Source organism: Coffea eugenioides, chromosome 2 (genome assembly GCF_003713205.1).
Source record: "Coffea eugenioides isolate CCC68of chromosome 2, Ceug_1.0, whole genome shotgun sequence".
NCBI lineage: Eukaryota > Viridiplantae > Streptophyta > Magnoliopsida > Gentianales > Rubiaceae > Coffea > Coffea eugenioides.
The window spans coordinates 4,786,964-4,803,854 of NC_040036.1; the positions used below are offsets into that span (position 1 = coordinate 4,786,964).

At 35.9% G+C, this 16,891-nt stretch overlaps 2 protein-coding genes across 2 annotated transcripts; both read left to right on the top strand.

The window, feature by feature from the left end:
- Positions 1–839: 839 nt before the first annotated feature.
- LOC113762432 (probable UMP-CMP kinase 2) lies at positions 840–5,352 on the top strand. The gene is made up of 9 exons (XM_027305886.1): positions 840–1,269; positions 1,386–1,445; positions 2,047–2,101; positions 2,377–2,494; positions 2,584–2,740; positions 2,977–3,057; positions 3,185–3,292; positions 4,140–4,204; positions 4,883–5,352. Exons 1-8 carry the CDS (start codon positions 1,204–1,206, stop codon positions 4,200–4,202), a joined length of 708 nt encoding a protein of 235 aa, XP_027161687.1. The 5' UTR covers positions 840–1,203; the 3' UTR covers positions 4,203–4,204; positions 4,883–5,352.
- Positions 5,353–7,480: 2,128 nt separating this feature from the next.
- Positions 7,481–9,433, top strand: LOC113763038 (pentatricopeptide repeat-containing protein At4g25270, chloroplastic). Its single transcript, XM_027306723.1, has one exon. It carries the CDS (start codon positions 7,588–7,590, stop codon positions 9,169–9,171), a length of 1,584 nt encoding a protein of 527 aa, XP_027162524.1. The 5' UTR covers positions 7,481–7,587; the 3' UTR covers positions 9,172–9,433.
- The last annotated feature ends 7,458 nt before the right edge of the window (positions 9,434–16,891 follow it).

The window sequence follows — 16,891 nt, forward strand, 5'->3', positions numbered from 1 at the left end:
ATCTACCTCTTTCCATCAGCTTCTGCGTTTTCTTTTCTTTTTTTTTTTGTTCCCTTAAAACAATAAATCCTTGGTAGAGATACAGGAAAATTATTCACCTCTACCGATAAATTGATGCAAGAAAAATTGCTCTCTCACCCTTCTTTCACTACTATTTTTGTAATTTAGTGTTGCTTACGGAGAAATGGAGGAAATGGTATTCGCTTCAAACCTATAACATCTTTGAAATGGAGTAAGCAATTGATTACGCAAATATAGCTAATGAAACTTTAGAACAGCTCTGATGCCAAATACTAGTTGAATCTTAAGGGCAGATTTTGGTGAAACTAATTCAAAACAATAAATATAAGTGCCTATTTATATAGTTTTGTCAGTAAAATTTAAGTATCTTTCTACATATAAAGCCTGAGCAGATTTTGGTGTTAACGAAATATGTCATTTTTTGAATTATCAATTTTACCCTTAGGCAAAATGGTTTTACTTGAATTAAGGGCAAAATGGTTTTACAAATTTCGTAAAGCATCATATGTTTCTCAAAATGCACACACATGAAGTGTGCCTTCATCACTAGGGATTAGTCGGCCCGTAAGGATTGACCGGACACCTCTGTATCGACAAAAAAAAAAAAAAAAAAAAAAGAAGTGTGCCTTAATCACTAGTTTTAATGTATGCTCGGGGCCGTGGGCACTCATCAGATAAATATCCATTTTTGTATTGGGTTAATCACACACTGTATTTGGACTAGAAAAATATACTAGTAAATAAGATCACTTGAACCAGGACCACGGTTCATGAATAGGGGGAATCGGGGCAAACGTGAGTGGGGAGGAACACTTGAACCCTTGCACCTCTCCACCTTGTCTTGCCTTGGCTGGTTCCGTTGTTCGTCTCTCCAGTCCACCCACGCGTAGGTGATTGTCTAAGGGAGATTCCTGTAATTTTAGGCTTGAACGAGAAAGGCAGGCATAATGGATCTTCCGTTGAATGGGGAGCATAATAATAATAGTATAGTAAACTCGAAAAGTACACATTGGCCTGATTCTCCACGAAAAGAATTTGTTATTAGCTTTTGTCCATCCATAAGCGCAGTTCGACCCAAGTTCCCTCCGACGCCAAGAATATTAGAATTCCCCGAATTGCAGCCTCGCAATAGTATTTGTTTCTTACTTTCTCTGCATAGTTCGTGAGCGAATAATTTCAGAGATGTGGAGGCGCACGACTTGGTTACCACCTCTATTTTCTTCCTCCAAACGCTCACTCGTCAGCCAGGTATTCTCCACTCATCTGATCTGATTTTCCGCTTTCAAATTCGCTGCTCAAATATGAGAATTCATTAGAATAATGCATCTGAGGTTATGGTGATAGCGTTTCTTTTTTACATCTAGATACAGGGAGCTTACGGACTAAGGATTTGGAGAACGATGAGTTCTGAGATTCAGAAACCGGTATAGATTCCAATTCTTCGTTTGCTTTGCATTTAAAAATATTTAAGGATGACTGCTGCTTTTGACTGATTTTCTGATATTGCGGTTTGTCTGTTGCCGTTGCTGATGCTCTAGTCAAATGCTTTGTTAGAATAGGCTGCGTATTGGCTGAATCCTTCGCATCTACAAGAAGTTGTAGCATGATTTATTCATTTTGCCAATTTTCTTTTAGTGATTAGCGGAGCTATTCTACTGCCTTTGGAATGCGACAGCTGTTTTTTTGTAACTAATAGTATCTTAAAATCAGGAAATGTTTTACATTTGGGAGTTATTATGATTCGGTAAATGAAATAATGACAAGATCGAATGGTGAAGAAAGCGCGAATTGCTGTAGAGGTTATATGTCAGTTTATCCTCCAATTATGGGAGTACTGTTGGCTCAAGTACTCTAGTTAGTAAATTGTTTTTTACTTGCAAGAATCTTGTTCATTCAAGGTGCAAAACCTTGTTCACATTATCCCAATGTTGGGGACTATTAAGATCAGCAGATAGAACTTTTTAGTTTTTTTCATTATTTGGTGAAACTTTCATAATGTCATGTTGTTTTCTTGTGTGGTTGTAGGAAGAAGATGGAACCTTCCCAAGAGGAATAACCCCGTTTATAACTTTTGTCTTGGGTAATCATCTCCGTCATTTTGGGTGACTGAATTATTACTTCGTTGTTCTGCCATGTGACTTGTTGCAACATCTTTACTGTTCATGTTTGTTGCCAAAGCATAAAACTTGTCTGTCTTTTGCTTTCTAGATGTAAATATTTTATTTCGATCATAAACACATATATTGTCAGTTACGGATTCAGTGAGTTGTGGTCAGAACATGCTGTTTGAAATTGCCTGATAAGCATTAAATACCAGATGGAGATCAACATTGGCTTGAAATTTCATGTTAACAGGAGGCCCAGGTAGTGGAAAAGGAACTCAATGTGCAAGAATTGTTGAAAACTTTGGGTTCACCCACCTGAGTGCAGGAGATCTGTTGAGGCAAGAAATTTCTTCTAATAGTGAAAATGGGTAAATGCAGCAATTTCCATCAACATTATTTGCAAATAAGCACACCATACAAATGTGAAGGTACTTCTGATGATGCGGTCTTGTTTCAGTGCTATGATTTTGAACACCATCAAGGATGGAAAGATTGTTCCTTCTGAAGTAACTGTCAAGCTAATACAAAAGGCAATTGAATCAAGTGAGAGTCATAAATTTCTCATTGATGGTTTCCCACGAACTGAAGAGAACCGTTTGACATACGAAAGAATTGTGAGTGTATCTTCTTTATATGTGACAGTGATTTATAAAGCTATATTTCCCACTATTCAAATTCCATTAATTGGACTAGTAATGCTCTAGCTGGCTCTTTCCTGACCATGGAGATGACTATTTAAACTTCCTGTTGGTTTATTTGGACATACATCCATTGGAGAAAAATTGTTGGAATTGGGAATATTCGTAGGGATTGGTCTTTCATTCAACTAAAGAGTGAACCACAAATGCAGATTGGTGCCGAACCCAATATTGTGCTTTTCTTTGATTGCCCCCCAGAAGAGATGGTTAAACGAGTGCTGAACCGTAGGCAGGTGCATTTTTCATTTTTCTATTTCTTTTGGATTTTTTCTTTTCTTTTTTCTTCCAGGTGAATGCTACTGTTTACACTTTCCTTCCTTATTTAAAGATAATTAACAAAACTATCATCTTTTAATCTAGGGGCGAGTCGATGATAATGCAAACACGGTCAAGGAACGGTTAAAGATTTTTAGAGCTTTAAGTCTTCCAGTGGTCAACTATTATGCCAAGAAAGGAAAACTTTACAAGGTACTGCCACTGGAGGGAGTATATTTGTTTGCAAGTAGGGCTGCTTTTTGGATCTGGCTTACAGTGCAACTTGAAATGTGACATGTTTTTCAGTAGTTAATAGGTTAATACTCTGTTATACCTTCTTTTTTGTGATAGGTCCTGGATGATACATTGTTTTACTGGCACAAAGTGGTCCTGCACCAAAATCTTTTAATGTATCTGATCTTTTGTTGGTCTGAGTTTTATATGTTGATTATGCATTTAATACACTATGCATGTTATTTAATTATTTGAAGTATTGCTTCCTATCGAATGGTACTTGAGTTGTGCCATGCACCTCAAGAAGCCGAACAAGAAAGAAAAGCTTTGGATGACATTTCCCTTTCGATTTTTCGATTGTCAAACTACTTAATGCTGCTTATGCTTTTAAATCTTATTTTTCTTCTGTTTTATGTTATACTGAAAGAAAAGATTTTGGATGAATAAGATGGAGATATAAGATGTTTACAGACACTTTAGTAGTGACCTTGAGTATGCCCGAGAAAACGGATCCCATGTTTGGGTTGGTCTGGTCTGGTCCTAGGCAGAACTTCTCTATACTGCTTTGCATTTGGTTGTCTTCCAAAACTTCTGCAAAAAAAACTGTCCATGTTGGCAGCTATGCCTGTTCAATCCTCCCTGGTTGATCTCTTAGTTGCTGGATGCTGCCTTTTAATTCCTGGAGTTTAGGTATTCTGTAATTGTAGCAATGTTGTAAAACACTTATTTTGTAGGCTTCATCTTGTTCTGATTATGTCTCTTTTTGTAGATTCCATTTTGCGTAGTGAAAGTAATAAGATGTGTCATTGATACTACTGACTTGCAGATTGATGGTACTGGAACAGAAGATGAGATATTTGAACGAGTCCGCCCAATTTTTGCTGCCTAACGGTATGTTTTAAATGTTTTACTGTGTGATTTGAGCATTTATATTCCTAAGTGAGTCACTAATTTTCATATTTAAAACTTGGGGAATATGATATATTCTGCCAAATATTATACCTTTCAATATTGTGCCTATTCCTATGCTTGTGTTCTGCTACGTACTCATTTGTGTGGCTCGTTGTATTGTTCTTCCCATGATTTTATCATGTAATGGCCTGGTGAGATAAATATGTTTCACATGGGTGAGAGAGAGAGAGAGAGATGTTTGACTTGGCCCAGAGAGGGGGGGAGGGGGATGGAGAGATTACCAGCTTGTTGTTTAACAGAAGATGCTAGCCATTTGCTGGGATTTTATATGACAACCAGTTTGATAAATCATGTGAATATTTAACTCTGCTGAAATGCAGATGGAGTGCAATATAGAAACTTAAGTACGCCTTGCCAATATCCAGCACAACTTGCCTTGTTTTAAAAATGATCACTTTGCAATCCAGTTGAATTTTGAGGGAAGATGATGCCCTCCAATGTTCCCCAATCATTAGTCCCTTGAAAAAAATTAAAGAAAACAAGCAAATAAGAAGGAAGAGCTTCCAAAATTGTAGTTTATGACTTACAAGTGCCGTCTGATTGTTTTACTTACTTTCTATTAGGTTTTCAACAAAATCTAAGGAAACACATTTACAGGTCATTACGGTAATAAACCTTTTCTGACGAAACACCAGAGGAACAAAAGTCGATCGAGCTGGACAGATTAGCCTGGCAGGAAGATATCACTCAGTTGATACTTACTACTCTGTTAAGGGGCCTGCAGACTGGTAAAAAATTGTTTTCCCCAAGCTGGGAATCCGGATAAGATACTTACTGACCTCCTAATGCCAGTTAAAAAGAAAATTCCTTATTATTCTTTTGCCCATCTTCGATCTCGCTTGATCACGAGGCGTCCCAGTGAATGTAGAGAGAGAGAGAGATACTGTAACGCTATGTCAGATCAATCACCTTCTCTGAAGACTGTATCTGAGTGCTGGGATTTCGGTTGTGCTATGCAAAATCTGGCAGATTGTCTCAAGGGTAGTATATTGTAGTTTTCTGAAGGAGGATGCCTTTTGATTGGTGAATATCTTCATGAATAAATGGTCAAAAAGATTATTAAATTATTCAAAATGGCATGAGTTGATAACTATTTTTTTTTTTTGGGGTAAAAGGATCACTCAACTCCCTAAAATGAGCATTTGAGATCATTTTAACCAACCAATAGGAAAAAAGCAAATTTGACCCACTATTGCAGGTTTTCAAGGATAACAATGCCGTATTCTGATTGACATAGTTTTTATTTAAAGAAAAATCAGGTTTCAGGGGTAAATCTGTATTTTGACCAAATTTCATAGGAGAGACATGTAATTAACAAAAAAAAAAGGGCACCATCAACAACGTCTACCTCCTCCTCCACCACTATTGCACAACCCAACCAATGCCCTGTTCCCTCCCCTCCTTTCCTGCGCTTCCCCTCCCCTAAAATCACAGCTAGAGGTGTCAAAATGGGTGACTTGGGCGGGTTTGGGTTGGGTAAGATGGGTAATGGGTATAAGTGAGTCAACTCATTTATACCCATTTAATTAGATGGGTATAAATGGGTAAGTCAAAAAATGAATTGGGTAACCCAATTACCCATTTATAACTCATTTATTTTAACTTTTTGCAAACTCATTTAAATTCATTTTTGCAAACTAAGTTATCAATTTATACCACTCTTTGTACCGATCATTAGTTTTAAATATTTACTTATAATGTTCAATAAACTTAATTACCAATTTTTTTCATTTATACTCTATGTCACAAAATTACCTATTATTTAATAATTGAATAATACGAATATAAAAATTTGAATTAAGTACTATAAAAATTAATATAAAAACTTAATCCAAAAATTTTGAACCCCTAACATTTTTTTCATATATAAATTTAAAATTTCATTTTATAAAGATAAGAAAATAGGCTAAAATTTATCATAAATTGGTAATGCTAAAAAATGAGCAAGTTAACAAACTAAGAAAAAATAAAATAATAAGATAAAACCAACAAATAATAATAATAATAATAATGTTAACATCATGACAAAATGAAAATTTAAAAAAAAAAAAAAGGTAGGGGAAAAGAAGAGACTTGGGGGGAAGAGAATTTTAAATGGGTTAATTGGGTTTGATGGGTTACCCAATAATACCCATTTAATAAATGGGTATTATTGGGTAACCCATTTATACCCATATACAAAAATTTAAGATACCCATACCTATCTATTCATGGGCGGGTATGGGTAAATCTAGTTAAGTGGGTTGATTTGCCACCTCTAATCACAGCTTAATAGTTAATTAGTTAAATTTCATAGAAGTAATTGGGATCACCTGACAGGATTAGTATTTCAGTGAAATTCGTATTCAACCATACAAGCAAAGGTACGCGTTGTTTATTGATTGCTCACAGGTGAGGTGGGCTGCAAATTTAGCCATGTTTGGACAACAATTTATACATTTTTCAATCACCTTTTTATTTCATATATATCAAATAGTCACAGTAATTTTTTTACAAAAAATCTAGAAAAATGTAATCCAAACACAAGTCTGTCAAGCCTTCTTGTTTGCCTAAATCCAAAACGTTATAAGTATTGAAAAAAATACACCTCATTAAGGATTTATATACTTGTAAATCCGTCTTGCTGCACAAAGTCATTAACTAATGACTGAACGTTAGTGTAACACAATCGCACAATTGAATCAATAAGTCGCCGGTTCCACATATGTTACTTAGAAACAAATGAATTCAACCCATACTACTACAAATTGATGCCACTATTGCTTACAATTAGTCACTAGAACTCTAGAACTTCGGGACATCACTTGGAGAGAATCCCCCACCAGTCCTACTTGATTATGCGATTGATTATGCGATCGAACAGTTGATACCTTTATTACCATCAGGATGTAGCAGCAGTCTTCTTTGATTTCCTGCTCCCGTGAACATTGGTGTACAAGGCATTTATACGGAAAGGAGGGGGGGGGGGGGGGGGGAAGATAAAGGGGCCGTGGTTAGGAAGGAGGAGGAGAGCAGGACACGTTACGTTGATCAAATAAAATTGTTGGAAAAGAAAGATGGACAAAGAAAAGTCACGTGCAATAGTTTGCTTCCGTGCAATTGGTGCCACAATGCCGCTAAGAGCCGGTGGTTCCCCGGAATTGAATCATTTAGCAGACGACTTCCGTTGAAATGAAAACTTTGTGCCGAAAAGATACTACTGTTAAGCAGAAAAACGTATACCACTCATTATTACGTGGTCAGCTCTCTGGAGCAATTTCTAGCGATCACTCTCCGAATTTGGACTCGTCTTAGTTCTCGTTATGCTGGAAATCGGCATAATCCTCCTCCAACAACCGTCTCTTTACAAACTCTCTGCATGTCGCCCGCTCTCTTCCTCGTCAAATAAGAAAACCAGTAAGAAACAGAAGCTAAGACAAAATTATCCTCCTCGAGCAAGAACCAAACTCCGATTCCCAGCACCAAATCCCACTCCACTTTTAGCCAAGAACTACCCCCGTACGAAACTCCAAGCCCTCGAGTTTGTCATTAACGAAATAGAATCCTCAATAGACAAGGGCATTGAAGTTAATGATACCCATATCTTCGCTTCGCTTTTGGAAACTTGCTTTGACTTACATGCCTTTGATCATGCTCTTCGAATCCGCCGACTTATACCTGATAAACTTCTGCGCAAAAATGCGGGCATTTCGTCAAAGCTCATCAGATTATGTGCTCTCAACGGGCACTTGGACGAAGCTCACCACCTGTTCGATCAAATGCCTAAGCGTCATGAATCGGCTTTTCCATGGAATTCACTGATAGCCGGCTATGCCGAAAAGGGTTTGCACGAAGATGCACTGGCATTGTACTTTCAGATGGTTGAAGAGGGCTTGGAGCCTGATCGGCACACGTTTCCTCGCGTGCTGAAAGCTTGCGGAGGCATTGGGTTGATCCAAGTTGGCGAGGAAGTTCATCGCCATGTAATCCGTTATGGGTTTGGGAATGATGGCTTTGCCCTTAATGCACTAGTCGATATGTATGCTAAATGTGGCGACATTGTTAAGGCTCGAAAAGTCTTCGACAGAATCGTGGATAAGGACTTAGTTTCCTGGAATTCAATGCTAAGTGGATACGTTCGACATGAGCTTATAATGGAGGCACTTGATATATTTGTGTCGATGGTGCGCGAGGGGCTTGAACTCGACTCGGTTACTTTGTCAGCACTTATTTCAAGCGTGTCATCCTGGAGACTTGGAACTCAAATTCACGGATGGGTTCTTCGTCATGGAATCGAATGGGATTTATCTACAGCCAACTCTTTGATTGCTTTTTACTCCAATTGCAATAAGCTGGAGGAAGCGCGGTGGTTGTTTGAACACATGCCTGAGAAGGATTTAATTTCTTGGAACTCAATAATTTCTGCTCATAGTAGAGATGCCGAAGCTTTATTTTACTTTGAGCAAATGGTAGAAGCTAATGCCTCACCAGACGCTATCACATTTGTGTCTTTGTTGTCCGCTTGTGCTCATATGGGTTTGGTAGAAGACGGACAGAGGCTTTTTAGGATGATGAGGAATGACTACGGAGTCAGGCCAATTATGGAGCACTATGCATGCATGGTTAATCTTTATGGAAGGGCGGGACTCATTGATGAAGCTTATGACTTTATCGTGAATAGAATGGATACTGAGGCCGGTCCAACTGTTTGGGGAGCATTGCTCTATGGTTGCTACCTTCATGGAAGCGTTGACTTGGCTGAGATTGCTGCGACAGCATTGTTTGAGTTGGAGCCAGATAATGAGCATAATTTTGAGCTTTTGATGAAGATTTATGTGAGTGCAGGACGGTTTGATGATGTTCAAAAAGTTAAAGCAATGATGTTAGAAAGAGGATTGAATTTGTAGACCAGCTGAATATGTTCTTCTGAAATTTTTAGGAACACCACAGATTAGTGGGAGGTTCAATTCCTTTCTAGTAAAGTATATCTTTGCATGGTGCTGGTCATTATAGTTGGATCAACGAATGCATTTCTTCTCAAGTCAGCAGGAGCAACAAATCTTGTATGGCTCTCAACACATACAATATCGTGCTAGAATAGTCTCCTGGAGGACGCAGCAAAAGAAGCACGTGGGAACAATGGGAACTGGTGTGGATGGGGGAAAAAAAAGACAGGCATCATCTTTCAAAATTTAGCAGCTAAAAGAATACATTAGTGGGCCGTAGGTTTCGTGATTGTTGAAGCCTTGGTCGTCCGCGGCGTCTATATATTTTTTTAAGTAGCCAATACGCCGACAGACAGATTGCTTAGGAGCAAGAAGGATGCGTGCCTTTGACATTCAATCACGAAGCTCTATAATAATGCAGACACTATCGGTAAAGACTAACACAAATGAAATGAATGTGAATATCAAGACAATAATTTGCAAAAGCAAATTAAATTACATTAATTAATTTTGTCACTCAATTCATATTTGTTTTTGACAGTTAATCTTTATTCCATCAAAATTCAAACTAAATCAATTCAAGCGGTCAATTGCATGGGGCTGTTGCTTTATGAAGCACGGGGCAGAGCTTCGAGCAGCCTGAGCCACCCATACATTTGGATTTGGAGAGAAATTAGAGACTGAGGTGCAAGCAGGAGCAGGTACACGTATACTACTGACCTCCATCTGTTAAATTTAGAGGATATTTAAGGGACTAAACTCTCACTCATGACTCACCCACCTAAATTAAATTTAAAATCCGCAATGCTTAGAAAGGCATTTGTCAAGGAATGAATAAATAAATAAATAATACTCCCAACTGGCTGAGACCCTACAATTAAACTACTACTGGTTCTCCAATTGCATGCAATTATTATTCCCAAAAAAAATATCAAAGGGTGGTTGCCTTCCCCTTCCTCTTCCCCGGAGATCAGATCAGACCAGACCACACACTGAGGTCTGGCAAAGCCTATAACACACCTTTGTCGGCCCATAAAATCTTTCGTTATCATTTTATTTTATTAAGTAGTTTAATCATCGCATCCATCGTCGGCGTGACATTCCTCAATAATTCATCATCTCATCGACTGAACTACACCTAAACCTAAACAAAAATATCTCCCGATGGATCATTATCGTATCGTGCTCCTCGGGGTTGGCTCGGCTGGTGCTGGAGTTGCCTAATCAGGTCCTGATACTGTGTGATCAGGTTCGACTCCTTCTATCATCTTGTGTATCCTTGAGGAGCGGGGTACACAAGCGCACGAAAATTAGTCTGGTCGAAGGTTGGGACACTCCCTGTGTTGACCAAAGAAAAAAAAATCATTATCGTATCGTAGGATGCTGCTACTGTATTCCAGTATCTTTGTAGTATGTAGTAGTGGTATGTATTACTTACCTCAGTGCTTGTATCGTATCGTATATCGTATCAGATTAATTAAAGCTCAAGGTCCCGTTTGGATTGCATTTTCCGTCATTTTTCATGGAAAAATTACTGTAGCGATTTGATGTATGTGAGGAAAAAAGATAATAGGAAAATGTGTTCACGGAAAATGACAAAATTTTTCTATGGAAAACAGCAATCCAAGCAAGGCCCAACTTTCTTAGACGGGGCTGCTTTCGTTGCCGGCTTTTGGAATTCAATTTGGGATTAGGTTTAATTAATTCAACGAAAAGTCATTACTGAAGTTGAAAGAAGACAACTGGCTGTTGGGATTGGGTTCTTGGGTGGTAGTATCCCACTTAGCAGCAGGATTCCCCCTTTTAGGTTAGTTATTCCACATCGATCGGTTCAGGGAAGGGTTTGGGTTGGATAGTTAAGTCTTGAATTGACTCCAAGAGTTATCGGCTTTTAAAATTTAATCTGGGATTAGATTTAATTAATTCAATGAAAAGTCATTGCTGGGTTGCTTTCTCCGTCACCGTAAATGCGAATCGGAGTGGGAATGGGGCCTGGGAAAGCGTGAAATACAGAGCCGACAACATCTCTTGACGCCTGTCCCCATGCCCATGCTGATGCGGACTCTCGTTGGATTCTCCAACCTCTAATTCCTGATTCAAAATTTCAACCAATACCAGCTAGAAACCGACAAAACGGTAATGTGTGTGCCCTGGCCATGCAAAGAAAATGAATTTTACACGTATTTCCTCTGTCCGGAGGATGTTTTTTTTTTCATCGGGAGAGCCTTCCAAAAAAAAAAAAAAAAGAATTTTCTCGTACTATAAAATTAATTTGTATGGCGGTCGAAAGGTCGATGATGATGGCCTCCTACAAGTAGGGCAGAATAAAAAAGAGGAGAGAGAGAGAGATATGACATTCTAGCTAGGCCAATAATCTTATATCCTTATTGTTTATTAGCACCAAAAAATAAAAAATCACAAATTGAAAGTATATTTCAACACATATAAAAAAAAAAATTTGGAAGAAGAAGAGTTTAATAATCACAAATACATAAAAGCACATCTAAAAACTCTCTGTACCTTCAGCAAGTAAAATTACTAAAACTTGACTATACTTGAAAATTATTAAAAGAGAAAGAGAAAAAACACCTATTAATTATTAGGAAGGTTGGTTGGTTCTTTTAATCATGCCAACACCTATTAATTCCAAAGCTAGTAGTGGCTTTGAGTTGAAATCAATCAAGAAAAACAAGCTAGAAAGAAAGAGTAACCAAAAACCTTTTTTTGACTCCTCCATTACTCTCGGACGGGTGCTTTTGGAAGACTTGGAGTTGATGCCTGTTGTGTTTATCCAACTGCTTTATTTTATTTTGCCGCTTTACAAAAGCAAAAGTAAAAAGTAAGCTGCATTGTCCCACCAAAGTATATAAAATTGGGAGTAGTTTTTTCTCGATTTTGGTGCGCTAATAATCTTGCTGCTTTGGAAGGGAGTTTCTTGATTATGGTGAACTATAGCAGTACCATAAGACGTCCTACTAACTGGTAATAGTAACAAAAATGGTTTCACATTAAATCATCGGATACATATTACTCCCTCCGTCCCACTTTGATAGTCCCGTTTTCCTTTTTCATTTGTCCCAAATTGTAGTCCACTTTCCAATTGAAGAATGTAGTTGTATTTTAATTTTCCTAAAATACCCTTATTCAATGTAAGTTGTTGTTACTATAAACCTACCCCATTTAATGAGAATTGATTCTTTTTTACCATCAATTCAAGTTCCCATAAAGTTGTACTCTATTTAATGTGAGGGTATTTTAGGAAAGTAGCAATCTAAATTTACTTTTCCAACAAAATTAACTACTTTTTCTTAAACTATATGAAAAAAGAAACAGGACTATCAAAGTGGCACGGAGGGAGTATCATCTACACAGAACAAAGACCACAAACATTTGCATCCACAGAAGACCACAAACATTACATTCACAAATCACATGTCTGGTCTGGCATAGCATCTCAAATGCATCATCCATACGCAGTGCACCCGCCCTACCCACCGGTTACCAACGTCGGTATTCGAGGATGGGTAAGCCCTTCATGTAGAAAGGCTCATTTTTCATGTCTGAAAACCATATATTCTCAATTTTGCTAGCTTAATTATAAAAATTGACTGGAAATCATGACATGTTTTTACGATTGACTAAAGCATGAAAATTATTAAAAGTAAAAGAGGCGGGTCATTTTTTTTTTTTTAAAGTTTCTTTTACGTTCGTATGTTAAGTATCATTTTCGCATGTTGAGTATCATTAGGAATCCATTCTAACTCGACAATTTGTTTCATTACCAAAGCCACGAAAGTGACGACATTACTAAAATTTCTCTCTCTCTCTCATTTTTTTGGCTAATTGATTAGAATATAGGTGTAAAAAAGAAAAGTCAGACACTTGCGGATCTGACAGGGTCGATGACAGAATTTTTTTTTTTTAAACATGTCAGGTGCCGGGCTGTCTCAGCCCGGCACCTGACACATTGTTTTTTTGAAAAAAGATGTCAAGTGCCGGGCTGACACAGCCCGGCACCTGACATTCACTCAATTGAATTGAGTGAACATTCACTCAATTGAGTGAATTGCAATTCACATCGAATTGAGTGAATTGCAATTCACTTTATTTGTTAATTAATTGAGTGAATTAATTTTAAGAGATTCGATTAAATGCATTTAATTAAGGTGATGAATTAGGTTTAATTTGTTATTTATTAAATATTCATTTATTTGTTATAAATGATTTAATTATTTAATTATAATGAATTATTTGTTGTTATTTAATTACACTTTATTTGTTGCTATTTGTTATACTACTTGTTATTATTCGTTGTTATTTTTAATTACCCTTTATTTGTTGTTATTTGTTATATTATTTGTTATTATTTCTTATAATAATAGAATTGCACCTGACAGGAAATTTTTTTTTAAAAATCTATTAGGTGTCGAATTGTGTCAGCCCGGTACTTGATCGAATTTTTCTGAAAAATAAAAAAAATTAATAAGTCTACCAAACAAAATGTGCCGAGTAACAAAAAATTCTTAGTGAAACTTTCCCACTAGAATTCAAATCACTTGACTTGAAATACAATTCTCTAGTATTCATATTCTTTTAATTTTGAATTTTCCTATTTCATTTATAGCTTCTCATTTTATTCTCAAGAAAATAGCGTAAGGCTGAAAATGTGATATGATTAGTAATTATCAATCGCAATTTGTGACACGTTGCATCATGCAAAAGATCAAAACCCTAAACCCTAAACACTAAACACTAAACCCTAAACCCTAAACTCTAAACCCTAAACACTAAACACTAAATCCTAAACCTAAAAACCCTAATCCCTAAAACCCTAAACCCTAAAGATCAAAACCCTAAACCCTAAACCCTGAACATTTTAGATTTTGTATGCATTCTCGTGTTGGTACTTATATTGAAATTTTGCATTTTACCAATTGAACATAATGCATACTAATAGAACATCTATTTAAGTTCTGAATTTTTTTCGTAGTTTGTATTGTGAGGATAATTTCATAAATCTCCCATACAAAAAAAAAATCAAAAAACCAAAACAAGAAAAAAAGTTTAATAAAAAGCTGAGTCGACCTGAAGTACTAAATACTTTGAAATTTAAGTTAATTAATTTACATTTCAAAGTTGAAACGTAAGAAAATGAAGAACATAGATTTGTGCAAAATCACTAATTACTCCTATAGGATGTTAAACTACGAAAATGTTTTTCAAACAAAATATACCATTCATTTTGTAATAAGATGTAGTTCTCAAATTGTTGAGAAATAATTTGTTAGAATTTTTATGTAATTTTTAATGTTCACTATAATTTTATAAAACTAAATTTATTGTGCAATATATAAAAAAAAAGGACCAAAAAAAGAGGAAAAAATGCATAGAATGACAACGGTGAAATGGCTAAATATAAAAATAACGATAAGCATTCAAATAATAAAAGGCTAAATTCCCATATTATAATATTTGATATTTAGCAAACATGTAATGAAGATTGTATATTTTGTCTACCCAGAAGATTCCGATCTAAACCCAGAAGATTATATATTTTGTCTACCAAATCATCATAACCTACCATCTCTGTAAGGAACAACACTTGTTTCGGTATAGAAGGATCATATGAAATTGACCCTCCTTCGTTTATAATTTTTCCACCCCAATATACTTGAATCACCAAGCAATTATCACTTGACATGTTATACCTATTAGAGACGAGTGTTGATAGCATTTTAGAACCTCATTAATATGCTTATTTGAATAATTAATTGAATCAAATATATATAATTTATAACAAATAAATAAATAATTGCGATTCTATAATTATAAGAAATAATAACAAATAATATAACAAATAAAGGGTAATTAAATAACAACGAATAATAACAAATAGTATAACAAATAACAACAAATAAAGTGTAATTAAATAACAACAAATAATGCATTATAATTAAATAATTAAATCATTTATAACAAATAAATGAATATTTAATAAATAACAAATTAAACCTAATTCATCACCTTAATTAAATGCATTTAATCGAATCTCTTAAAATTAATTTACTCAATTAATTAAACTAATTAATTCACTAAATCAATTAAAGTGAATTGCATTTATCAACTAGCTTAACAAATAAAGTGAATTGCAATTCACTCAATTCGATGTGAATTGCAATTCACTCAATTGAGTGAATGTTCACTCAATTCAATTGAGTGAATGTCAGGTGCCGGGCTGACACAGCCCGGCACTTGACATCTTTTTTCAAAAAAACAATGTGTCAGGTGCCGGGCTGAGACAGCCCGGCACCTGACATGTTTAAAAAAAAAAAAATTCTGTCAGGTGCCGGGCTGTCTCAGCCCGGCACCCATAGTTTTATACATGGACTCTGTCAGATCCGCAAGTGTCTGACTTTTCTTTTTTACACCTATATTCTAATCAATTAGCCCTTTTTTTTTTGGGTGCTTGTCAAATGGAGACAAACAAAGCTGGTGTGGGACTGCAAAATAGGAGTACTAGGGTACGCTGGCGTGGGGCCAGCACTGAGCTGCGCCATAAATCAAAAACTGTAGGAAGCAAACAAGAGTGAGAGCTGGCTGGTTGGTTGGTTTGAGTCAACGTCGGTAGCAAAACGTCAAAGCACAAATACATTAAAAATTTTCGAATAGCAGTACATTCCCACCGCAATATCGCGGGTCCACATATCTCATCTCCTGCTACTCTGCCGATTTTCCTTAATTTTGTGCTTGATTGGCGGAGTACTTTTTTCCGCCATATAGACAGTACTATTAAAACACTGAGCTTGGCTCATGGCCACCAGGGAGAGGGACATAAATCTCTCTTTGGACTGTAGGTGAAGGTTTAAATTTCATCCGTAATAAATAAAATTTAAGGGTCGTGTCATAGCATTTTGTTGATCTAGTTGAGTCTGTATATTCACTAGTCCCTAATACATAAGCCTCCTTAGGCTTCCACTCCCTTCTAGATTAGGATAGAATAGGTTGTACAATGTATTGTTGCTGACCAAAAAAAAAAGTACTATTACCCCTTTGTCCATTTTGAAAATATTATTGTTTTTTATTTTAAAATTTTTTAAAATATTTATTTTATTAAAAAAAATCAAAATATCTTTTAATTTTTTTAATATAATCATTCTTTCTAATTATGTGCGTATTGTCATTAAAATTAAAATTTTAAATTTATGAAAATAAAATAAAAAAAGAAAAGTATAAACATCCCAATCAAATCACTGGTTTTAAAAAGTTAAATTTACAAAATATAATTAGATAACTGGGACGGAGACAATATATTAATATATGTGTTTGGATTGAAATGATTTGAAAAAAAATAATTTACTTTACAAATTTTAATTACTTTTTTATCTCACATATATCACATCACAAAAAAATGCTTCAGTAATTATCTCAAATGAATTATCCAAATAAACTCCTATCCAAACAAAATAATTAATATTTTATGATTTATGATGCCTAATTGCAAATGCGCCAAACCCAATATGAAATCAAACACCCGGCGCACGTTAGATGACGGAAACACGACGAGTTCACATACCCAGGGCCAGGGCCCCAATTTACACGTGACATGCCATTGGAGTCTTTTAAACTCTTCCCCACTTTTCATTTTCCTATTATATATAGAGACATAGATTGCCTTCAATGA

Excerpts from the sequence above, each read along its gene's own strand:
- LOC113762432 (XM_027305886.1), top strand. The coding sequence starts at position 1,204 with ATGTGGAGGCGCACGACTTGGTTACCACCTCTATTTTCTTCCTCCAAA. Across the intron at positions 2,495-2,583 it reads TCTTCTAATAGTGAAAATGG|TGCTATGATTTTGAACACCA; the intron begins GTAAATGCAGCA and ends GTCTTGTTTCAG. Across the intron at positions 3,058-3,184 it reads GAGTGCTGAACCGTAGGCAG|GGGCGAGTCGATGATAATGC; the intron begins GTGCATTTTTCA and ends CTTTTAATCTAG.
- LOC113763038 (XM_027306723.1), top strand. The coding sequence starts at position 7,588 with ATGCTGGAAATCGGCATAATCCTCCTCCAACAACCGTCTCTTTACAAA.